General features: G+C 40.9%; 5 protein-coding genes across 6 annotated transcripts; 3 read left to right on the top strand and 2 right to left on the bottom strand.

Moving 5' to 3' along the window:
• Nucleotides 1–202: 202 nt before the first annotated feature.
• On the bottom strand, nucleotides 203–3,104 carry LOC143338396 (iron-sulfur cluster assembly scaffold protein IscU-like). The gene is made up of 5 exons (XM_076758756.1): nucleotides 2,932–3,104; nucleotides 1,607–1,720; nucleotides 1,119–1,229; nucleotides 914–992; nucleotides 203–820 (listed from the first exon to the last, which is right to left on the bottom strand). The coding sequence occupies exons 1-5, from the start codon at nucleotides 3,031–3,033 to the stop codon at nucleotides 729–731; spliced, it is 498 nt and encodes a 165-aa protein (XP_076614871.1). The 5' UTR covers nucleotides 3,034–3,104; the 3' UTR covers nucleotides 203–728.
• Nucleotides 3,105–5,194: 2,090 nt separating this feature from the next.
• On the top strand, nucleotides 5,195–7,072 carry LOC143338165 (chemerin-like receptor 1). Of its 2 annotated transcripts, XM_076758378.1 has the most exons (3): nucleotides 5,195–5,306; nucleotides 5,375–5,477; nucleotides 5,610–7,072. In XM_076758378.1, exon 3 carries the CDS (start codon nucleotides 5,624–5,626, stop codon nucleotides 6,641–6,643), a length of 1,020 nt encoding a protein of 339 aa, XP_076614493.1. In that variant the 5' UTR covers nucleotides 5,195–5,306; nucleotides 5,375–5,477; nucleotides 5,610–5,623; the 3' UTR covers nucleotides 6,644–7,072. The 2 variants fall into 2 exon arrangements, with proteins under 2 accessions (XP_076614493.1, XP_076614492.1); XM_076758377.1 differs by having other exon boundaries at nucleotides 5,195–5,477.
• Nucleotides 7,073–7,411: 339 nt separating this feature from the next.
• Nucleotides 7,412–11,061, top strand: rnf185 (ring finger protein 185). Its single transcript, XM_076758925.1, has 7 exons — nucleotides 7,412–7,497; nucleotides 7,734–8,008; nucleotides 8,729–8,747; nucleotides 8,864–8,976; nucleotides 9,213–9,267; nucleotides 9,685–9,802; nucleotides 9,909–11,061. Exons 2-7 carry the CDS (start codon nucleotides 7,830–7,832, stop codon nucleotides 10,004–10,006), a joined length of 582 nt encoding a protein of 193 aa, XP_076615040.1. The 5' UTR covers nucleotides 7,412–7,497; nucleotides 7,734–7,829; the 3' UTR covers nucleotides 10,007–11,061.
• LOC143338487 (uncharacterized) lies at nucleotides 11,044–13,806 on the bottom strand. Its single transcript, XM_076758924.1, has 2 exons — nucleotides 13,626–13,806; nucleotides 11,044–12,055 (listed from the first exon to the last, which is right to left on the bottom strand). The coding sequence occupies exons 1-2, from the start codon at nucleotides 13,753–13,755 to the stop codon at nucleotides 11,352–11,354; spliced, it is 834 nt and encodes a 277-aa protein (XP_076615039.1). The 5' UTR covers nucleotides 13,756–13,806; the 3' UTR covers nucleotides 11,044–11,351.
• A 5,098-nt stretch (nucleotides 13,807–18,904) lies between these two features.
• On the top strand, nucleotides 18,905–23,131 carry ess2 (ess-2 spliceosome associated protein). The gene is made up of 10 exons (XM_076758923.1): nucleotides 18,905–19,358; nucleotides 19,920–20,088; nucleotides 20,284–20,367; nucleotides 20,560–20,729; nucleotides 20,837–20,954; nucleotides 21,072–21,205; nucleotides 21,353–21,455; nucleotides 21,568–21,677; nucleotides 21,762–21,877; nucleotides 22,057–23,131. The coding sequence occupies exons 1-10, from the start codon at nucleotides 19,212–19,214 to the stop codon at nucleotides 22,331–22,333; spliced, it is 1,428 nt and encodes a 475-aa protein (XP_076615038.1). The 5' UTR covers nucleotides 18,905–19,211; the 3' UTR covers nucleotides 22,334–23,131.
• The last annotated feature ends 1,211 nt before the right edge of the window (nucleotides 23,132–24,342 follow it).

Raw genomic sequence — 24,342 nt, 5'->3', positions numbered from 1 at the left:
GGAGCTTCATTACATTTGATGTGATCCAGATCCACCAACATGATAGGAAGTAAGTGGATCACTGAAATGTTTCACATGGAGCCATAATTAACGAAATCAGTTCCACCTGTGCTCTTCTGTTTATGACGGATCAGAACGTCTGACCTAAAAAATGTCATAATATTCAGGCTGCTCAGAAAAATACACTGCAATCAAAACCGAATATGATTCAGGTTACTTTTATTGCAGACAGTTAAGGAAGCATTACTAAATACTTATAAATTACACTGAAAACCAGTGGACCCTTTCATTGTTTCAAGCCACTTTGCTTACTTGCGTATCAAAAGGTCAGTGCTCGGGGGTGCATTTAGGATACTTTGCTGTAAGCTTTAATCAACATCTCCATCACTTCATTCAAAATCGAAACTCTTCAGAAAATCTTAAAATGTAACACAATCTCAAAAGTAAGGCTCAGCTTTGTACCAACAACCCAAACAGTGCTTACATTGTGCGTTTACGTGACAGGCTAAAAGGTACAGTATGCAGGGCGAGAGGAGCACAGACTAATACAGGAAACCCGGAGTAACACTGCTACAGAGGGTTGACGACGGTGTACAAGTCAACAACATTATTAGGTGTGCCTCATCAGTACTGCAGGAAAGTGAGGTGGTGATGCTGGACTACTGCTACTTCTCTTCTTGGCAGCAGGAAGCAAACAGTGGCAGCCAGCTCAGAGTGAAAGGGCTCCTTTAATTGCTGGCCCTGACTGCCTCCTGCTGGTCGTCCTGTTGCTTGAGACGATAGTCAGCCAGGGCAGCCTTGATAGCGTCCTCCGCAAGCACTGAGGAGAAACAAGTACAGGTTAAATATACGTACGTGTGTGGAGCAGTTTGGAAAAGAGGAACATCGTTAGAAGAATTTACTGGAAACTTACTGGAGCAGTGAAGTTTCACCGGTGGAAGACAGAGCTCTTTGGCAATGTCAGTGTTCTTTATCATCAAAGCCTCGTCCACCTGGGAAGATAAGCACACAGTTCCAGTGAGCACAAAAACCGTTCCAGTCAATGATCAGACACGAGCAGAGCAGAATGAATAAGAGGCAGAAACAGAAGTGTCATGTGTGCAAGTGTGTACACTCACAGACTTGCCCTTCACCCACTCGGTGGCCAAAGAGCTGGAGGCAATAGCAGAGCCACAGCCAAACGTTTTGAACCTGGCATCCACAATCTTCCCCTGGTCATCCACCTCAATCTGTCAAAAGGAGAATTTTTAGAGTTTTACTCAAATGCCAACAGGGCAAAACACTCTTACATTTATTTTACAAGTCTATGGTTACAAAACAATTCTTAAAAAATTTAAATGGCCCTTTCATTTTCAACCAGTGGATTAAAATAACTGTTTGAGAAAATTGCACGCTGTGTTTTTTCTGAAAAATAACTGGGGAAATGCTTTATAGCAATGCTAAACTAGATCATTTAAGGTTTAGCACCATCTACATGGTAAAACAAGAATGTAATATAGCAAAGTCTGTGTGTGGTTCTTTCAAGTACTTTGAACATAATTCAGTCTTAATGGCTCTGTGCATATACAAAAGGGTGTAATCCATCCACGCTTACTGACAAACATACCTGGAGCTTCATCACATCTCCACAGGCCGGCGCACCCACCAGGCCAGTCCCAACATTCTTGGACTGTTTGTCCAGCGTGCCCACATTTCTTGGGTTCTCATAATGATCCACCACCTTCAAACAGAAAAGAACAGAAACACGGCAAAGTGACTGAGCTTATTCCACAATAACAAAATAAGTGTGATGAAGTGTAATAACAGCAGCATCCAGGGAGGCTTTTTTGCATTCTCCTACAATCACAAAAAGAAAATCTTGAAGTCTTGAGCATCTCCGTTATACAACTACAAGTTTTCACCGTTACGTAAAGGACATTGAAATAAACAGATTAGGAGCGGATTTCATTGTGCAGTCGATTAGCTCCTGCATCCTGCCCCCTCCCCTCGCCCCCCTTGCCATGAGTTGCTGAGTCATTGTGACCAAAACAATATGATGTGGCTGAACTTATATCACAATGACAATGGAGGTCCTAAATGGGACTACATTTAATACATATATGTGACATACAACTATAGCATGTTCGTATTTGCTCTCAAAATTTACTTATCCACACATATATGATCTTTCAGCTTATTCTGGCCCAGAATAAACGCCGTACATCTTCAAAGCAAAACAGACACATACTGGATGCTCACCAGTTAATAGGCAGTGTTCACTCTGCTTCACAGACCAAAAAAAGCCCTTCAGTAAAAGCCACAGTTTTGTGTCCCCATGTTGCATAAGACAGTCACATCACACAGTGACGCCCAATCTGAGGTGGGCTGCTGTGTTAGATTAGCTAAAAGATGCTGCATCCTCTGTGAAAATACAACTCTTCCACAGGTGTAACTGGACATTTACAGGTTTCTAGCACACTGTGCTCCTTCGTCAACCCTTAAATCTTATTAATGGGATGTGATTCAAGCATTAAAGCTGTGGCAGTGGCCAGCTGGGGGGCAGATTAGTGACGTTATTCTGGTCTTCAATTTACCAACAAGCTAGCATGAAAGAAACATCTAACAAATGTTATTTAACGTCCTGGCCTTTCATGAGGGGGTATTTATCTCTTTCTGTCACTCCCCTGTGGATGCGATATGGAGCTAACCCATGTGAAAGCAGACTGATGTAATCTGGGGTATTTGTGCAGTCAACCATGTATAAACTAGCTTCTTGTGGTCACCAAGCTTCATCTATCTTAATTACCTGAGCTGTGTAGCCACTGTTAGCTGCTCATAATGAAGTTAGTCCTATTTAGCTTAGGATAATATTTGTAAACATTAACCAAATAGCCCCGAGCACACTGTGACACTGCCTCGTTCAGGAAAGCTACGACAGACAAGATGTTTTACCTTTGGGTGGTAGCAGCAGCGGGTGATGAACTCCGGAGCTGACAGCCTCCTGGTGACAAAAGCCAAAGGACTGAGACACTTGTTCGCCACGGTACCCGCCATGTTCACAGATACGAGAATGGCGCAGTTTCAAAAAGTAGAGCAGCTCGAGCTAGTCTGGCACCGTCCTACACGTCACAAGCAGGGGGTGGGGCTAATCTGATCACATCTGCGCATGCGCACTGCGCAGTAAACAGGGGAAGATGGAGAGTATATTTATTTTCATCCAGTAATGAAAATAATTATAATGATAATAATACTCGCCGTGACCCTCGAAGGGCTCGGTAATTTTCGTTATCGATTGATGTAGCAATAGTTTTTGATTAATCATTCAGTCTGTGAAATGTCAAAAATTATTACAAATTATGCAGCAAGTTCTCAGAGTCCAAGGATACTTCTTCAAAGGTCTTATCCTAAAGACTTATGTTTGCACTGATCAATCAATCAATCAATCAATCAATCAATCAATCAAGTAATCCAGGAATTGTTTCAGCTCTAATTTAAGGAAAATAATACCTATTTTTTAATGGTGACATTGACTTTTATTGGTAGACATCCATCCTAATGAGCAGTGGTGGACAGTACATTTACTTAAACACAGTTTTGAGGATGGCTTCTTGTAGTTTCCATGAGTATTTCAGACTACTTTTTACCTGTACTCCAGGTGTATTGTCAGAAATTACACTATGACTGGTGAAAGAAGCACCGAGACTTTTTGACTCTTTACTTAAGTAAAAGCAGCAATACTACAAAGTGAAAATACAAAGCAGAAATACTTAGGGTAAAGTAAAAGTACTTAAAGTTGTTCTTAGTACACTACATGCAAGTACATTATTATCTAAAACATATAAAAGGGATCATTCTGAAAACTTAATTTTGACACCAAATTTACTGACAATAAACCTTTATTTAAGTCAAACTGAGATTAAGTTTGACTTAAGTAAAGGATCTGAATACTTCTTTATATGAAATAAATGGAAGTCAGGATGGGGTCTTTAAAGGGCAAAGGTGGAACTGACTGCTTTTATGAAAACTGATGCTTGCTTGAATCACACAGATTGTTAGTTAGCTGGCTTGTGACTATTCTTTGAAAATAATTTACTCATCTTTTTGTCTCTTATGTAACTTTGGTGTTTTTAGGAAACTGTTCCTAAAAACACGTCACTGCAGAGCCTGATATGAAAAGTTCAAAATGAGAAGTTGCTCAATAAATTTGCAGTCTGGCCACTATGATAATGTGGGCAGATATTTAATATGTCTCGTGGCTTGTGACATGATAGTGATAAAATCTAAAATGTAAATATGCCATACTTATGGTTTATATCTACTCAGGATGTAAAAACATTCCTTAACACTTATAAATACAGAAGCTTTCACAGTTTCAAGCATGTGGAAATAATCACATGCTGAACGTGCAAAATGTGCACATTCAAAAACTTCCTCTTCCTGCCATTTGTTGTTTCTGCAAGACTATATCAACACTGATATTTCAAGATATAAGTGTAGGGCAGTAACATCGTTAGTTGTGTTAAATATGCATATTTGTCAATAGCCTTTGCTGATATCCTTTCTTAGGTGAATTGTGATGATCATATGATAATAATTTCACAAATGATCTGTGTGGATTGATAAACAACAAGAGCTCAGGTGTGTGTCTACGTTTAATAGGCAAAGTGTGTGGTTACTGCCACAAACTGAGACATGTGTCATTCAACCACATGTTGTCCTGTTACACTTGCTAAGAAGAGGAGAAGTTTTGATAATGTGACACTGTAACCTTACTCTCTTCTCTCGGGGGTCTTGGCAGACTCCTTCACTCGACTGTTGCACACTTTACACTGAGTTTGTTACACTCACAACTGTCCCTCGTAAAGCAGATAAGAATTAAAATTACTCCAAATGAGACATGAAATACCACCTTAATTACATGTATAAATGAAATAATAAATGATAAAAAAAAAGAAAAGAAACTTTTTCAATACAGCCCTACAGTTTAAAATAAACTAACTGACTGATGATTCCCTCTGAGTTAAAACAAACATTGCAACTGGAAATCACTCTTGACCTGTGTTTTTGCAAACACTGCAGTTCTGGTAAAATGGTCTGTAGTCACACCCTTGGTTAAGAAATGTGAGTTGTCTTCTTTATTTGGTTGTTTGAAGGGGATCTCCTTTGTGAGATTGCAACAGTTTTTATAGAATGTTGTAAGACTTGACATGTCCACCTAAAAGCATCAGAAGACAATTGTTTTCTCAAGGATTTTAACCTCAGTGACCAAGTCACCTCTCTTAAACTTCTGAAAAAGAACTCGCCCACAAAGATGAAATGTGTCTTTGGTGAGTGAGAGGTGGGCAGACAGTCATTTGTTCCATGACATATCAATTCTTTTTGTCACTTTCAACAGCAACACTGGCCAGGAAACAGAAGTGAGAAGTGGAATCCAGTTGCACTGTTGGTAACCAGGAGGAAGGCAGTTCATAGTAAACGACTCCCTGTCGAGACATAACGTGAGTACTTAAGGACATTTTATGTGTTTTATGTAACAAGCTAAAATATATTTTCTCTATAAAATTAGGAACTTTTAGAATCATCTATGTTTGTGTGTGTTTTAAAAGCAGACACTGTGTTCTGTATTTCAGGAAAAGTAACCAGCATGGAATTGGATTATATAGAATATGACGATTATACTCCAGACAATGAAACTGAGAACTTCACCACAGGTGGAACATTGAATTTCAGTACCGCTCAGACTCCTTTGACTCATGTCCTGGTGGCAGTCAATATCATTATATCTGTTGTCGGACTTGGTGGAAATTCATTGGTGATGTGGATCTGTGGATGGAAAATGAAGAGAACTGTCAACACCACCTGGTACATCAGTCTGGCCATTTCAGACTCTTTGTTCTGTGCCTTTTTGCCTCTGGAGGTATTCTACATGATCACCTCACACTGGCCTTTCGGATTGGTCTTGTGCAAGATGACCTCCTTCGCCCTGTTTCTCAACATGTACAGCAGTGTGTTTCTGTTGGTTCTGATCAGCGCTGATCGCTGTGTCATGATATCGTGTCCTGTGTGGTCACATAACCACCGGACGGTGCGCAAGGCGTATGCAGTTGTTTTCCTCATGTGGCTCCTTTCTGCGCTGCTAACATTACCCTCGCTGGTCTTCAGACAAGTTACAGTCCATGGCTCAGTCACTCAGTGCCACACCAATTACATGGGCCATTCCAACCACAATGCCGTGGTGCTGACTCGCTTCATCTGCGGGTTCCTGATCCCTTTCCTGATGATTGTGTTCTGCTGCTTCGTGCTTGGTGTGAAGCTGAGAAGTTTGACCCTCAAGTCAACAAAGCCTTACAAAGTCATGGCAGCACTCATCTTGTCGTTTTTCTTCTGCTGGGTCCCCTATCATAGCTTTGTCCTCTTAGAGTTGGACATTAAGAACCACAGCCTGGAAGTGCTGCAAACTGGCCTGAAGGTGGGGGCCACCCTGGCTGCAGCAAACTGCCTCATATCCCCGTTTCTCTATGTGTTCATCGGTAATGACTTTAAACGAACCCTAAAGCGTTCTTTGACATCAGGGATGGAGGAGGCAATGGCGGAGGATTTTCGTACGGGTGGTCTTAATCACTCAAAGTCTAAGTCAATGGAAGTTATTAAAAATATCATTTAAATCTTTGTCATCAGTGATGAGCACTTCATCTTTCAACTTAAAAAAAAAAAATAAATCTTGACACTCAAATATTTTGTATTTTTACAGGAGTGTGGATGAATTCCTTGTCTGTTTGTGTGTTGTCACATCTGTGAAGCTCAAATTAGCTTGATGATTTGAAGTATTTTGAATTTGCTAAAATTGATAACTATGAAGTATACTACATGCCCTCTATGAAAAACATACCTAAATTTCAATCTTTGTCTAGAAACTGATGCATATTTAGCATTTCTACAGGGCAGTAAACAAAATGAATCATTCTGATGTTGCTTTAACTTTATTCTGCAAAGTTGTATAAATAAGACTTGATTTAATGCAGCCTCACAAGCAAGCAGTGCTGTTGTATAATACTATTATATTTCTAAGTTAATAAAACACATGAAACCTGCTCTTATTATCTTTTTTTTTTTTTTATTAACAACGTTAAAAAATGACAAAATATAATGGGACTTCCGTTCGCCAGGTGGACAGAAACATGACTCTATGAATGAATGACAGTGTAGCCCAATGTGTCTGCTGGATGTGTAAATAAACACCTGTTTCCTAAAATGTCTCACATTTTTAAGACGGTCATATGTCAGTGATATGTTTACAGTAGCCAAAAAAAAACCCATTCAACTCAAAGATATTGATACTTGATTGGCTGTCGTGGGCACCTGACAGACCTGACTGAGGGATGTAAATCTTAAGGATTAACCACGCCCCCTGCCTCCACCAGGATTTAACGTTACTTCCGGTTAGCAGTACTGCGGATGTGTGATGCAACCACCTGAACGGATATTTACTGAAGTTCTCAACAAGTTTTTTGCTCTTCAGTAAGTAAATAACATTGTGGACGACAGTGTTGATTAACGCTTAACACTTTCGTCGGCTAGACAGTAACACTGTCATTTTCCCTCAGTCTTCTTCGCTTGCTGACGTTAACAACTCAGTAATGATTTTTGTAGATGGAAGCTAACGATAGCTAGCACGCGGTCAATTTCACTCGGTTTCACTCCTTATGAGAGTTACTTGTATCGCGGTCAGTGTCTCGTCTTCTCCTCTTTGCCAGCTACGAACCCCCACCCGCTGGGTTGCCTATGTCCGCATTTTGAAGAGTTGGGTGCCAGCGGAGTCACCCCACCTTGTTGAGCGTATCCATCTTTAAATGGCCACCGCTGCCCCCCCGCCAGCCTCTGGCTCTACTGCGGCCACTGAAAACCCAAGTCCCGGATCCAGCAGCTCGACTGCGGCCGACAGTGGCAACCAGGACAGCACCTTCGAGTGTAATATTTGTCTGGACACCGCCAAGGATGCAGTGATCAGCCTGTGTGGACACCTCTTCTGGTAAGAACTGTCTGAGACTCATGTTTACAGTTTTGGATTGTAACCCACCTCAGCCAAGGCGTTCAGGCCACAGGCAGGTCTGACTAATCTGACTGTCATATTATTGAAACCTTTACTCTAACAGTAACGGTGTAAAAGAGTGCTGGTTTACAGACCACCAGCCATGTCTGTAAGACAGAGCCTGTTTTGCACTTACAGAAATGCCAACATATTTCAAATACTGTGTCAAAGTGCTTCTCTAGAATAAACACAATGTTTGTTAATAGTAGTTATTACACGAATGTCATTGCTTTTCCAACTTTTTATGATAAAACTGAAAAGCGTATGCCTGATTATATAAAAGTAAAGTCTCCAAATACAAGGTGTGGGCGACCTGTGTAACAAAGTGTGTGTGTATAAGCAAACATGTTTGGATTCCATCATCTTGGTCAGTTCCACAGAAACCCCCCCCCCCCTTTAGCATCTGGTCTGATATCAGTAGTGACAGCAGCAATTTAGTTACTCATTAATAGAAGATAAATCCCAAAGCAGGAAGCCTTTGTCTTGTTGAGCTGACCTCAACTGTAAGGTGATGAATTGTTTTCTTTTGTGAACACAGGATATATGTATGCCATTTTTTGGTAAGGGTACATTTTGCTCAGTCAGGTTGTTTCACTAATCAAACCTCTTCCCTGTACCAACACCTCATCTCTCATCTTCTGTGCGTCTCCTCTCGATCAGTTGGCCATGCTTGCATCAGGTAAGCCAAACCAACCTGTTTCCTCCTTTTTCACTACTTTCAAGTGCCAGTGCATTGCTGTTGGTAGAGTCTAGCAAATGCAGTCAGGTCTTTAATATCTCTTTGTATTTGTGCAGTGGTTGGAGACCAGGCCCAACAGACAGGTGTGTCCAGTGTGTAAAGCTGGCATCAGCCGAGACAAAGTTATCCCCTTATATGGGCGGGGAAGCACAGGTCAACAGGACCCCAGGTGGGTACCTTAGTTTAGTATCACAGGCTGACACTTCATGTATGATGTAATCACAATACTCCCCCCCGGACTCTGTAGTGATAAATATGTTCCATTTACATTTGGTCATCCCTCATTTAATACCACTGGTTCAGAGTAATAACAGAATTAGACTTTTTTTTAAATATGTTGTGGATGTATAAAAGGTGCATATCAGTTTGATGATGGCATTTACAAACTGTGGTTCTGTTTTCTAGAGAACGAACACCCCCTCGACCACAAGGTCAAAGGCCTGAGCCAGAAAACCGTGGTGTAAGTACAATGCACAAATGTACTTGCTTGGTAATAACTATCTGATTTCATGAGTTTGAGCCAGATTAATATTTTCTTTGTTCCAAACATGTCAGGCAGCTTTATGTCATTTTTCAGTGCAACACCAGCTGTTGAATAGCATGCATTCATGATGAAACCGTTACACAGGATGATGTAGGTGCTGTCGTGTTAACCTGTCCTTTATCCATTAACAAAAGGACATTTCCCAATGGGATCTATTACATGCTAAGTGCTGAGGTGCAGAGACATCTCTTGAGAATGATTACAAATTGCACTGGCTGTTGCATCACATCCCACTTGCTGTGTGTTTAACTCTACCACACAAGCTGTGAATACATGGCCTGACAGGGAACCGTCACATGCCTTCATGTTAATGATGAAATTCATGTTTCACAGGGTTTTCAAGGGTTTGGCTTTGGAGACGGGGGTTTCCAAATGTCGTTTGGAATCGGTGCCTTTCCATTTGGTATTTTTGCTACAGCTTTCAACATCAATGATGGAAGGCCTCCTCCAGGTATTTATGTTTTGCACACCTCACCATGACCACTCTGTGTCTTTTATCAACAACATATCAAAGCATATCAAGCATATCAAGCTCTCTTCAACAATTTCCCACACAGCGGCCCCTGGGACACCACAGCACATGGATGAACAGTTTCTGTCTCGACTCTTCCTGTTTGTTGCCCTGGTGATTATGTTTTGGCTGCTGATTGCATAAACGCATTGGAAAATCTAGATCTTGGAAGATTTGACCGATATCATGGTTCGTGATTCTGCCTTTATATATTTTTTTTGGTTCCGTTATTTTTTGTTTCTCCTTGACACAGAGATGTTTGAGTGAGGCAGTTTTTTTCCCAAAATAAAGATATCAGTGGTTTAACAACTTTGAAGGTGAACCCCATACATAACCGCTTTTGTTTTTTGTATTATTTTGATGTTACTGTATTTAAAGTTCGACTCTGCTTAACAAAATAAGACCACCGGTGCGCTGTACTCATTAACGTCAATCACACTTCCAGTCCCGTGTTTTATGTGGTAATTTCTTTTCAGCCTGTATTTGGCCTGCTACCCTACTTGATACCTATAAAATTTTAGGGTAAGTTTTATTGAGAATTAATTTAGGGTTCGTTGGCCCTGCTCTTATTGCCGTAGCAGGAAAAGCACAGGTGTTGCTAATAACACTAACGATGGCTTAATGTCCCAGCAAGTCGTGACAGTGGGAGCCATACATTTCTGTATTATTTACATCAGTGCTTTTGCTACTGTGCCATGTCAAATGTCTTCCAGTTAAGAGACATATTCATACAGGCTTGTATTTTTATTTTATTTTTTTCAATTGTTGCAAAGAATCCTGCTGAGTTGCATGCTGAAAACTAGCATGTGCCTCCTCCTTGTTGTTTCTCTGTTCGCTGATGAACTAAGAATATTGTTTATTGGTTTTATCCAGCTGTGCCCGATCTTACAAATTGTGCATCTCATCTGCAAAATGAAGCAAAATCATACACGTTTTTTGGAATCAAAACAATGCCAGACATGTCCTCTTTATTTTCGATGAGATTGAAAAAAAGTATGTTGATGCATGTTGAAAGGTGAATTTATCAGTGTTCCTCTCCAGGTTTTCTTTTGCTGTTTTCTTTCACTGTAATTAAATGTAAAATACTGTAGATTATTGCAGACTGAAAATGAAGTTTGGTTGATTGAACATGAAACCCCTTTTCTAAATGTGAATTCACTCTATTGACATTAAAACTATGTAAATAAAAGATGTTAACCAAAGTATGTCTGTTGTCTTACTAAAGTATGAATGTACTGGGGCCATAAGCTTTACTCATCTAATAAATACACTAATCAAGACACACCAAACCAGAACGGTGTGGAAAAATTAATGTGCTCAATACTGAGATGTGTTGAAAAGAAAAGTCTTCAATGTAAATAATTCCATATGAAAAAGGGATGCACTTCAAACTCAACCACTTTGTGCTGCAAAAATAGATATTTTGATCATTTTGTGGAAGAGTTTTTTAGAAAACAGAATGAAGTAAAAAAGAAAAAGTCAGCTTGGCCTACTCCCGCATTTCTGGTTTCGGCTGTTTCTCTTGAGATTCTGGCTGTGCAACGTTGAACTCTGCTTCATACATGATCTGCTGGATCTTTATCTTCGTTTCACACCTCTTCTGTGGAGCGAGCCGCTTCAGAGCAGGTACAAAGCTCAGCAGGAACAGTTCATCCTCATCCCGTGGCCTGTTGGGAAATGAGGTGCCATTGTCTTTGACCAGCCATTTTGCAGGGGACGGTGCAGTTTGAGAAGAGGACAGTGAAAGAGACTCTTGCATTAGGCGTCGTTTCCGTCCAGTTTTGCTGTTGGAGTTGATCTGTGGGCCTGATGGCATTTTAGCCAGAACAGCCAGCTGTGTGTCTTGGGACATTGAGGGGAGCTGCGTCACAAACGTGACTTGGGGTTTGAGGTCAGGTTCACTCACAGGGACCTTCACGATGGGCTGGGCTGTCTTGGCTGACTCTGACGATGCGTTTTCTCCCTCCGCGCTGCCAGATTCGTTGTCAGGATTGTCGTGGTCGTCGTCATTGTTGCCACAGATGTCTGCCACTCCACTTCTGGAGCCGGTGAAGGGCGCAATAAAGTTCATGAGTTGTCTGTATTTCCACCTACTCTGCACGATCTCCCCTTGCTTCTTGCTTTTGATCTCCATTCGGACTTCTTTCAAGTACCTGTCTCTCATGTTCTTCCATTTCCTTTTACACTCCTCAGCTAGAAAAGTAAAATATCAGAGTGTAAGGAGCACGAAACCACATAAAAATCCCCCTTTCTACAAATAATGTACAGGAATAAGGGGAAAACAGTACTGTCAGCACATCCACGAAAGAAAACTAACCAGTTTTTAACAATAACTATATGTGATTACAATAAGAATATTTCCCTAAACTGACATTGCTCTGCTGCACAGATATTAGACTGATTGGATACAGACACCGAAATGTCTGATGCTCTTCTACCCTCAACAGACAAATATCATGTTGGAGCTGATGCAATAATAGTTAAATGATGATGGCCAGTTGTAAAAGCTCTACTTTTACATAGCTTTTGGGTTAATGGATTAATTGTTTAATTAATTAAATGTCAGAAATTACATTCCTGAAGTCCATGGTGACATCCTCAAATTACTTGTTTTGATGGTCAAAACCTAAATATATTCAATGTACAAAACAATAAGACAAATAAAATCTGCTAATCCACACAACAGAAGTTGAAACAAATACGAATGTTGTGTTTTACCTTGAAAACGACTTAAATTATCAAATGATAATCATAGCAGCCGATTAATTTTCTCTTGACAAATGAATCAACTAATGGCTTCAGCTCTGATGTTGATTACACTCTGTTGGATTTGATGGTAGTCCACAGTGGTACACAGTGGCCCCGACAATCATAATTAAACTAAAACATTACAATCTTCCAGAATGCAGAATCTGTGGCAAATCTGTCTCTATTGGCTTACATTCATTGAACAGGTGTACCTAATAAAGTGGACAGAAAGAGTATAATGTATGTGCAGTTTATAATGGGGTATTGATTATATAGCAAAAACACGACTTTGTCCAAGTAAAAATGAAAGTAAATTATTAGTATTTCATTCTAAGTGTTTAGAAAGTTACACGATGAAAGGTAAAAGCTTATTCTCGCTAGTTTTATTTTAAATTGGTCATTTCACGACACGTCTGGAGGTCACGGTTAGTTCACGGTCAGCGTTACATGCCGCCCCATCATTGACCATCACTCCGCGCACCTGATGCCATCTCTGTCGGGGGCCCTCCGCCTCCCTGGCTCCCACATATTTCATCCAACACAACGTGCTGCTCGTGCCGCCGACGCTTCCACGACACTTCGAGAAGCTTTCGGTTTGATGGCGCTCGCGCAGTTAACGAGCGAGACGAGAAAGCACGCGGCTCGGTGAATACAGCGAGTCCGTGACGCTCAGCGTGTTTCCTCCGCTGCCGTGCCGTGTTGGACACGCGGCTGGCGGCGCAGTGGAAGAGCTGGACCGTGCCGTTCTGTGCAGCGCGGCCTACGGCGTGCGAGCTGCGGCTGCTACCGCTAGCACGGTGCGCGCGACTACCCACACCACCGGGATGTACTCGCGCGGATAAATAAAAAAATAACATACAAACCGCCCGCAAGGGACACGTGAACTACCACTATGTCCCAGAAACACGTCATGTCTTCTAATTTCTGTTTAGTCGTCCACGTCCAACATCGGCTAAGCAAATAATAACTGGCAGTAAAGTTGTGATAAAACAAAAATAAACAACCAAACACTCACATGGGAGACCCAGTACGATACTGATGTTTTTCCAGGCATTTGCCCGACTTTCTGTGCAGCGGTAATTCGGCAAAGTGACATTGTACAGCTCTGGATAATTAAATACAGACAATATTAACTTATCGTCCATTTTGCCCTACTGTTGTATCTGTGCTGCGCGTACGCGGAAGCGGCAGTCTTCTCCCGCCTTTTCCGCCCAGCTGCTGCCCCAACGCGAGTTATCGCGAGTGGCGGGCTGCCTGCCGCGCTGTGTCGCTCTGCCGTTCAAAGGTGGGCATTGAAGTGTTCTGTCACATGGGGGCGCACGACTCAGCGCTGGCCTGCCGTGCTCTGCTGTGGGGTTTACGCATGTTGTTTTATATGTGAGCGGCAGGGGTCATTTCAGCTTTCTGGGGCAGCAAACTGAGGTCCCAACATAAACATCTGGGGTCCTCATGATTTGGCTTTTTGTTCTTGAACCCTTTTGATTGCTTTCATGATCCCGGTCTCATCTGAACTGTTTGTAGTTCACTAAGTGATAATGCACCTAATTTAAAAGGCACAAACATGCTAAAATGGTCTTAATATTACTTAATATTCTCCTCTGTAGACCTGGCTTTTACAAAATAAAGAATCTGTTGTTGCGCTCATACTGGGGTGTTGAAATGGTTTGTACAGACAAAATCATGAAGCTTTGTCCCTTAAAGTGATGTTGCAATAGTCGTGTGAAAATTCAACCTGAAGCAAGCTTTTGATACGTAAATTTTGGCACTGGCATTTGGGAGGGGCTGTTTGTCTTTGTCTCAAAAGTATCTGTTTATATAGAATATCTATTGAGTGCACTGTATATTCCAGTTTTCTGTAGCATGAACATACTTAAATCGTTATAATCATCATCATCTTAATAAACTTTGCATACAGATGCCACAAGATGGAAAATAAAAACACTGAGTAATGGTGAAAAATTGAAAATAAAGTACATAGAATGCATAAAATCAAATACGAGTTTCGGGCCTGTATCAGGAAGTCAGAGCTGGTTAAAGTCTAAAGTGTAAAGTTTTTAGCTTTCTTTTAAAAATACAAAAATACCCTGATTTTTTTCTTTTGGCTGTTACTGAAAACCTCCAGTAAACGAGCCGCAGATGACTGCAGTGATCTTGAAGCCAAATTGTGAACAAGGGAGTTAGCAATGTAGCTTGGTCCGAGCCCATTAAGGGCTTTGTACACAAGGAGGAGGTCTTTAAAATCAGTTCTGAATGTTACAGGAAGCCGGTGCAGAGCAGCTAAAACTGGACTAATGTGCTCTCTCCTCTTGGTTCGGGTTAATAACTGAGCTGCAGAGTTTTGAATGAGCTGAAGTTTTTTTTTCAGGAGGCCAGTAAATAGTACGTTACAGTAATCAAGTCGGTTTGAAATATATTTTGTAAAATAATATGGTCATTATGAGTTCAACACCACCTTAGTGAAGAAAGCCTGCAGTGTGACACAAGATCCCAGAGCTCATTTTCTCTTGTGAGACAAAAAAGGAGAGGGAAACGTTGAATCTGTATTTATACAGCTAATAGATATGTAGTTTCTGCAAACACAAAGCGGTTTTCTTTACTCCTCTCAAGTCCTCAGAGTATCACTATGTGACAAGTGTTTTCTGAGCCTTGAACAATCACTGCGTTTTGCCTGCACAAGCTCTGATGCAAGCAAGTCTGGAGCAAACACAGAGAGGGAGGTTGATCCTCTGCATTTCCTGGTCACACAGCTGCAATCTCCGATTCCCCAGGAGGTTTTGGGCCCCAGTCCAACGGCGAACAGAGACACTGAGCTTTTTCACACGTGAATGGTCTGCTGCCATGTGGAGCTCTCTGCTCATTTATCAACAGTCCCATGTTTCCTGTCTGAACTGTGTTGATTTGATTCGTGTGCGTTATCATTCATGTTTTAAATTGTACTGATCTGCTATTTGAGTCCCCATTTAAAATGTCTGAGCCCAACAACCAAAAGGACATATCAGTCGATGATAATTGTATGGGAATAAGCACCATCAGAACAATTACAATTCTTCATCATAATCATGTCATATTTTCCAGAAATTACTGGCTTCTAAATGCAGCCTGGCGTCCCGATAAGGCAGAAAAGCAGATACAATGTCTCTTTCAGCCTCGGCCTCATATTGACATGTTTTTTTGTCACTATCTGAGCTGATGTTTGATTGACCTTTGTTTCTGGAGAGTGACAGAATATTTGCCACTTCAGCTTGTGTGTTTGAAGAGAAGAAGTGGGCCTTGTAAAATCATACGTGGTGAATGGAGCCATTTCTGTTGTTGATAACATTTTCAGGTAAAAATCACTTTAAATTGAAGCTAGTGGTCCAAGCAGCTCCTTAAAAATCTTGAAAAACTCTATCAGCAATGCGGCAGTGGTGGCTTTTCTTTACTTTACCTCACGTACCAAATATTGCTCTTACAACAACAAAATGAACCTTTATCATTCTAATCCCTGGTAATGAATTTTGAACTGTTTGAACCAATGTGGAAGTGGGACAATTCCTTCTATTGAGAACCACAATAACTGCAGATAGCGATCTCACATGCTCCGCAAACTATACATCAACAGTCTGGGCGCTATTAAACCCAAGTGAAAGGGATGGGATGGTGTTTATTGTTATCTGTTTTCAAAAGCCCTTATAAGAGGAGCTTAAGACAGATTGTGGAAATCCATTAATTCTCTGGTTAAAAAAAAAGGTGTATTGCCTTGTATGAAATCACAGGATTTGTTGGGGGGGATGAATTTAACCTGTAATAGCTTCACCTCAGCTGTGCACATTGTCAGAGAAGTGAAGCTGAAAGACTGCAGCACACAGATAAGACACATGATGCATGATTGCGAATACAAACCACAGGAAGGGCCGCTTTTTTCTGAATTTACTCTTGCCATTTGTGTTTTGAATAATGCATACAAATCTATTAGTGCCACCACACGTCACTGGCAAAATGAGTCATTCATTCATCTGCCACTGCCTAATTACTGTGTGCAATTATTATGCATTGTTGTTGTCAGTGCCGCTTCGCCTTGTGTCATTTCCTGAACACATCCTCTGATATGCACAAGATCATTTGTTGATAACACCAAATAGGAAGGTGACATTATGAAATAAATTTAAGAGCTAATCCTCAAATTCAGCATACACAAGGCTCTGGCCACACCAAAAACGTTCATCTTTAAATCCAGGTTTCTAATACCAAGCAATCCCCTTTTCTCTAAAACCTCAACAATAAGGATCTTAGGAGCTCTCCACTTCTCATTTTATGCAGTGAAATCTGATTTCTTTTAGAGAAAGGAATGAAGCAAGATTAACTGAATCTGCCGTCCTCCCTAACCTCTTCACAAAACTGGCCAGATTAGCTAGGAATTAAGTTTCAACCGTTTTATGTGTCTGGTCCATAGGGGGGATTATAGTTTTACTATTTTTTTTTTGCCTCCCAATTTCACTATAAGGGCCTGACACGCTGTTGTAGAGAGAGAAGCAGAAGAGCAGCTGAGCCTGAACTATCGAAAAGTGTTGTGTGTCAATTTCCCGTCATCATCACTGCTTGTGTTTAACTGGAATTTCTTTGCCGTTGGATGGACTGATCGGGATGGAGAGACAAAAGTTTCCTTTCACTATTGAGAACATACTGAGCAAATATCCAAACAGTAATGGAGATGGACGGTCATGTGGAACAAGTGGTGCTGGAGTGAAAGAGAGGGCAGTGAGTCCTGCTGGAGGCCAGACAGAGACTGTTCATCGTGCCTGCCTGTGCTGCTGCTACTGTTCCCACTGTGGAGACCTATTCCAGACTGATTTCATCCATGAAGGTAAGAGCAAACCCATGCTCTTTATGAGAAGAGTCACCTCTGCTGGTGCGTGTTTTAAACAGGTTTTGGCTTCAGTAACACTTTGCTCACTGACCTAAATCAGATCTCTTCCCTGCAGCCTGTCAGTACGGATGGCCCCCCGCGATGCTCACAGAGCCATGCAGGCTGGGGGACGCTCACAGAGAGGAGCAAACACCCGGTCAAGTGCAGAGACGAACCAGGCGTCACCGCACTATTTTCACAGAGGAGCAGCTGGACGCACTGGAGGAGCTGTTCCTGCAGAACCAGTATCCAGATGTGAACATGAGGGAGAAACTAGCACAGCGCACTCACTTAAGAGAGGAAAGAGTAGAGGTAAGACTGTGGTGTCACGTTCTGCCTTTCAACAAATAACAGTCCTGTTTTCACAATGATGCAGCGTTAGATCAGTTTCAGACTGCTTCAACTGGGTGATGTATTATAAGAGCTATAGGCAGATGGAGAAACACTTGACCATTATTAAAGATGTGTGCAAGTTTAGATACTCAATTTGATATGATAGCACTGGGTTTCACCTATGTTAGAGTCAATTTGTGGTGTTTTAATTATGTGCATGTGCTGATTATTATGGCTAATGCTGTTCTGTTTATTTAAATGTGAACACACAAGTTGCCAAATAATATCAGTACAGTGTGTTCTGAAACACTAAACTAAATAACATGACCTTTTTTTTGGCCATAGGTTTGGTTTAAAAACCGAAGAGCAAAGTGGAGGCGTCAGAAAAGACTATCATTTGGTGTGGGGAACACAGAAAACTAAAGTTGTTTTTTATATATAGACCACAGCTTTGAAAAAAAGGATGTGTGTGTGTGTGTGTGCGTGTGTGTGTGTGTGTGTGTGTGTGTGTGTGTGTGCTTGAATTACATAAACACAGGGGATTTTTTCTTGCTATTATTATCAAATATAATACACAGACAAACCGTTTGCATCAGTCAAATCATGTTACTGTGGACAGTTTTGTGAGTGCATGAGAGATGGACTTGCTTAAAGTACATGCTCATACTGATCTCTGAAAGTTAAACATTAGATCTGCAAATGAATCGTTAGAATTTGCACTGGTTGTGAAAAAAGTGTCCTTGAGAATAAATAAAGTTTTTTTTGGGAGAGATGGAGGAACTTAATCGTTTATGCATGCCATAACACATCACATCCAAGTTGGAGCTCATACCAATTTAAAAGCTGACATGCAGTGAACATGTCCAGTAACAATTTAAAAATTTCACGTTATCTAAATATCTAAATCTAAATTATGTAAATACTATAAATTCAGAATAACTTATGTAATAAAAATAATAATAATAATAATTATAATCTTCAGGTTACAGTTAAAGTTAACTCGTCTTTAATTTTCTTCATACATACCTACATGGATTATTATTATTGATGATGACGATTAAAACGTTTTTTTTTCTGTTTTATACTGGAAATTTCCTGAGAGGCTGTCAACTTCCTGTGACGTAACGATTCTGCTAGTACGTACTACGTTGTTTGTACGCCGTGCTAAAGTTAGCTTGGGGTAACTAGACAGCTAGCGAACTTGTTATAGTTAGTGACGTTCTCGCTGTCTTAAATGTGTAGTCATATACTCAGTGCTTGATATACTAAATCGGTGTTTGTCAAGAACAGAAGCCACCTTAGGTTTCGATTCAATCGGTGTTTATCGTAGAAGGAGCGCCGTTAGCCTTCAGACGTTAACCTGAGAGGCTAATAGTGTCCACAATGGAGGGCAGCGCCAGCGTGAGGAAATCGCTCTCCGGGACTCTCGTCCCTGCAGCGGTCACAACAGTTGCTCTCCTGAAACAACCCGAGGAGGTGGAGAAGGGGAAGCTGAACAGGAAGGTCCTCGATGAAGAGGAGTACATTGAGGTAAGTGTTAGCTTAGCTAAACGGCTGTCAGTAAGTTGGTCATCAGACAACATAACAGCAGCATCGTGTTACCTCGGTTAATTTTAACTGTATAATGTGATAATCGTTTAGCTTGTGTAACAAACATTACTTCTGGTGTTGAGATCTGTGTGTTTTATTGTTAGGGATTAAGTGATTTAGTCATACGAGAACTCTAAAACGCCATTAGCTGAGAAGAAGTGACGTTTCAGAGGTACCCGCCTCCTGTTTGTATTAGCAGGGATACAAAGTGAGTGTAGGATTCACATCACAGAGACTAGACCACATTCAGTCAATAGACTAGATGAGGTCAAGGTTTGAAGGAAGGAAGTTATTCACAAGAACAATGTGCAGATTAAGCAATAAGCAAAGAAACGGTTAGTTGCAGATTAAGTGAATATACCAGACTGAGTGAAAGTGAGACTTGCCTGTTTGTGCATGGGCAGGTTTGTTATATAATTGTTTGTAGTCGTCGATGTATAACCACAAAGAACATGTCATCATCTTCCGTTACACAAAGTCACATCACCTACCTGTCAACAGAGTTTAGAGAAGATCATCCAGAGGGACTTCTTTCCGGATGTGACTAAAATGCAAGCGCAGAAGGACTATCTTGAAGCAGAGGAAAATGGTGACCTGGAGAGAATGAGAGAGATTTCCATCCGATACGGATCATCTTTGACCAAATCTACACCGCGGTCTTCTGCACCCTGTGAGTAATGCAAGTAAAACTGAACAATGTAGTTGAATGTTTTATACCTTACCTACAGAATGACAGTCTGTGTCTGTTTGCTTCTATATGTCAATAATGTGACAATACACCATGGGGGATACAAACTGTTGTCACCAGATATGAAGTCTGACGGCACTTCGCACCTGTTTTTCCTTTGTTCTTTTTGCACCTAAGATGTGACGCCAGCTAGCTTTGAGACACCAGTGGGCCACTCAGGGTCTCCGTCCTCAACTCATGGGGGTAAAGGTTTAGACGGTGGTAAGTAAACATAATGTTCTGAGCTTTATTTGTACAATTATATGAACTCTAAGTTCTGTCTTCCACTTTAAAACCCTGAAAATCCCTTTAAAAAACAACTTCCATAAGTCATGTTTGGCTGTAATAACTCTGATGGACTTCCACATGGTTAACAGTAGTTTTACCCCATGTCTATCGATGTTGTGTTCATAGAGAGCAAGGATTATGACAAAGAAGAGAAAGAGCTGCCCTCTCTGGATCGTTTCCTTGCTAAAAACACCAGTGAGGATAATGCATCATTTGAGCACATAATGGATCTGGCAAAAGACAAGGAGAAGCTGAAGCATTCCTGGTTATACGAGGCGGAGGCTGAATTCAAGCAGGTACGTATGTACAGAGCTAAAAGCTTTAGTTAAAATATATTATTAAAATATTGGTGCAGCCCTTTACAATATATAAAATATTTCTTGATACTTCTGGTATTTTTCAGCGACATGAGCAGAACCTTGCCTTACCATCAGTCGAGAAAGCAGCACTTGAATGTGTCAAAGCTGGACTTGAGACATGGGAGTACAAAGCAAAGAATGCCTTAATGTATTATCCAGAGGGTAAGAAGACCAAACTTGGATTGAAATAAATCCCTATTGAAGGCATGTAGTTGATCGGACTGTGAGAGTAAATGTGGATTTCATGTGTTTTCACATTCTAATTATTTTTTTAAACAGGTGTTAAAGATGATGATGCTTTATTTAAGAAGCCACGGGAGGTCGTGCACAAGAACACACGATTTACTCGAGACCCGTTCAGCAAAGCTCTCAACAAAAGCCAGATTCAGCAGGCCGCAGCCCTCAATGCACAGGTAAAATTTAGGAAAATGGTCAATGAAAATCAGAAATATGTGCCCCATCCTTGTGAATGAATTGTCTCTGCTTGGCATTCTATTCTTCAGCTGAATAAAATGTTCATTCATGAATGTAATAGCTGATGTATCATGTTTTCTGTCCAGTTCAAACAGGGTAAAGTAGGCCCCGATGGGAAAGAGCTCATCCCACATGAATCCCCAACAGTGAATGGATATGGTTTTGAAACAATGCCTTCCCCTGCACCTGGTGAGTGGGTCTGGGGGTCATAATGTCCGTCCTGAGACAGAGACAAATGAAACTAAACGTTGCCTTTAAAGACATTTGGAGTCATTTCTGAAGGCTGTTTCTGTCCCCACAGGTGTGGCTGAGTCACCTCTGATGACCTGGGGTGAGATCGAGAGCACCCCGTTTCGTCTGGATGGATCGGACACCCCATATGTTGAGAGGAATCACGGCCCATCATTTAAGGCACCGAACCTTTAGTCTTAGCTTAATTTTTAATGATTTGTTAAAATGTTGACATTTGATACTAATTACAATTATTTGTTAAAGATTCCAGAACCGGGGAGACGAGAGAGGCTGGGTTTAAAGATGGCCAATGAAGCTGCTGCTAAGAACCGTGCAAAGAAACAGGAAGCATTGCGAAAGGTCACAGAGAACCTTGCAAGGTAAAGACATCCGACCGTCTGCACTCTTGATTAGATCTGCTTCTACAAGTAACAACAGACTGCATCTGTCTACTGTTGTCTTTGAAAGTGGAAGTCAAGCTTGAATTCTAAGTAGTTTCAGTTTTGAAGGATTTGCCACTGTTATAAACTAACCGACCACATCAAACTTTGTGTTGCAGTCTTACGCCTAAAGGCCTGAGCCCGGCCCTCACACCTGCACTGCAGAGGCTTGTAAATCGGACATCTAGCAAATACACGGACAAAGCACTACGAGCAAGTTACACCCCGTCGCCCTCACATAGAGTCGCTGGCTGCAAGTCTCCCTTCGGTCCATCCACTCCCACAGGAACGCCAACACCAAACAAAGCCAAGACGCCGAGCTCTCAGGACCTTACATCACTCACAGACAATCTGCTGCAACTTCCCAAGAGACGGAAAGCCTCAGACTTTTTCTAGAGCAGCTGTTCTCTGCTGAGATTGTACAAAACAGACTTATTATCATGCAGAGAACTCATTTATAAACTCTCCAGAATGCCATTTTCTCACATTTAAGAGCACATCTTTCAGCTGAATGACTGGAAAAAGAATTGTTAACATTTTTATGGATTTATTTGTTAGACTTTTTTGGTTTAATGGAGATCCCTGTGAAATACATCTTTGTTTCAAATTCTATTTAATCACTTGTTTATCGTATTTTTTTTTTTTTTTTAGAATTTGTTTTATCCCAAATGCAGGGTTTCATACACTTTCGTACAGCCACCTACCCAGCAGCAGATGGTTAATCCAACAGTTATCACCCAGCTCCTCCATACATGCTGCTGTGACACTTCAGTGTTTGTCCCTGCATCACAGAAATGACTTAAAATGACATCTTTTCTTACCTCACAACAGGTTTCGCCAATTTCAGTCTTTTGTGTTGTTGTTAAAAGTGGAGAAACCATTCAGGGCTTCAGTGAGACAGCTCAGTAACATGTCAGTGTAAACAATGAATGTTTCTTTTTGCTTTTTATCTTCTTAATTTAAAGTTGAAACATTTTCAAAGCATCATGAAACACACTGTGGCTACAAATTGTCTGCAAAAGAACATAAAACCACACATCACCACATGACATCCTCCTCAATACTTCTACCTCCTACTGGTTGTAGAACATTAATATCTTTTACACCTCTCATGTTTTTTTTTTCCGAGCAAGCTTTAAATGTACAGGCCTAGTCATACTGCGCTGTGTTTAAAATAGAAATAGCTAGAAATACTCCAATGTGCCCTCTCTCTGTTTTTTGGAGCGTTAGAGGTTACAGGGTCCCCTAAGGCCAGATTTATTAGGAAATTGGTTTTCCTTTTGTGTGTGGAAATCAGCACACGCACTGCAGCTTGATTTGCAACTTTTCAGAGGAGTCATAGTGAATGTTTTCATAAGCAGGCGTGTTATCCAGGAGTGGGTCCACTTACATCACATCTTAGTACACTGAATGTTTAATATGGGCAGGATTCTTGGAAGAAAATGTTTGATTTGGATCCTGTCACAAAAGTCGTTCAAAGGTGTTTGTATTTTCTTACGTCTGTCTTAAAAAAATACACATGTCCATCTGTATGTGACTTTTACTGTGCATCAGCGGTGAAATGCAACTGAGCACATTTACTCAAGCGCTGTAGTTAAGTGCAAATTTGAAGTACATATACTTAGTATTTCCATTTTCTGCAACTTTATACTTTCACTCCACTACATCTCACAGGGAAATATACTTTTTACTCATTTTTTACTACGTTTTACATTTTAATGGTAGCTTTAGTTACAAGTTACTTTTCAGATCAGTTTTTCATACCTATCCTGTACTATGAAAACCATGCATCTCCAAATTTGGTGATATGGAATGCCAGAGGCATTATGTTTTCCGGTTGTCCGTCTGTCCAGTAAAGCACGGACAGGAAACAACTTTTTTGCAGAATGAGTGCTTTACTGACGTGATACTTGAAGTGCTGATAAGGTGTACTGTGAGTGTGGTTCTGAATGCAGGGCTTTTAAGTGGACTTTAGTATTTTCAGTTTTGTGTTGCTACTTTTTCTTAAGGGATCTGAATGCTTTTTCCACCATTGCTGTACTTTGTCTGAAAACTGGTGTTCAGACATCAGGTATATTTCCCAATATGCTAACAAAAGTAAGCCATTAAATTCCTCAGAGCAGGCACTCATCATGATGATAATTGCAGCCTTGGAGTTTGACCCCTGAGCTATCTCACAAGGTCAAGTAGGTCAGACTGTCTCAGGAAGGGAAGGAAAGTCAGAAGATAGGGTCAATTATTTTATAACATTCATGGTAGAAATGCATATTTATTCATTTTTAATACAAAGGTTCCTCGAGGAAATTGAAAAAGGCAAATCTCATTTCATGACTGCTTCAGTGAATAACTTGCTTTTAGAGTAAGTCTCAGCTGAACTGGTGTGATGGATGATACGGGTTCACGTA

This window comes from Chaetodon auriga, chromosome 19 (genome assembly GCF_051107435.1).
Source record: "Chaetodon auriga isolate fChaAug3 chromosome 19, fChaAug3.hap1, whole genome shotgun sequence".
NCBI lineage: Eukaryota > Metazoa > Chordata > Actinopteri > Chaetodontiformes > Chaetodontidae > Chaetodon > Chaetodon auriga.
The sequence above is the reverse complement of the archived record's forward strand: the minus strand, read 5'-3'. Positions and strand labels throughout refer to the sequence as shown.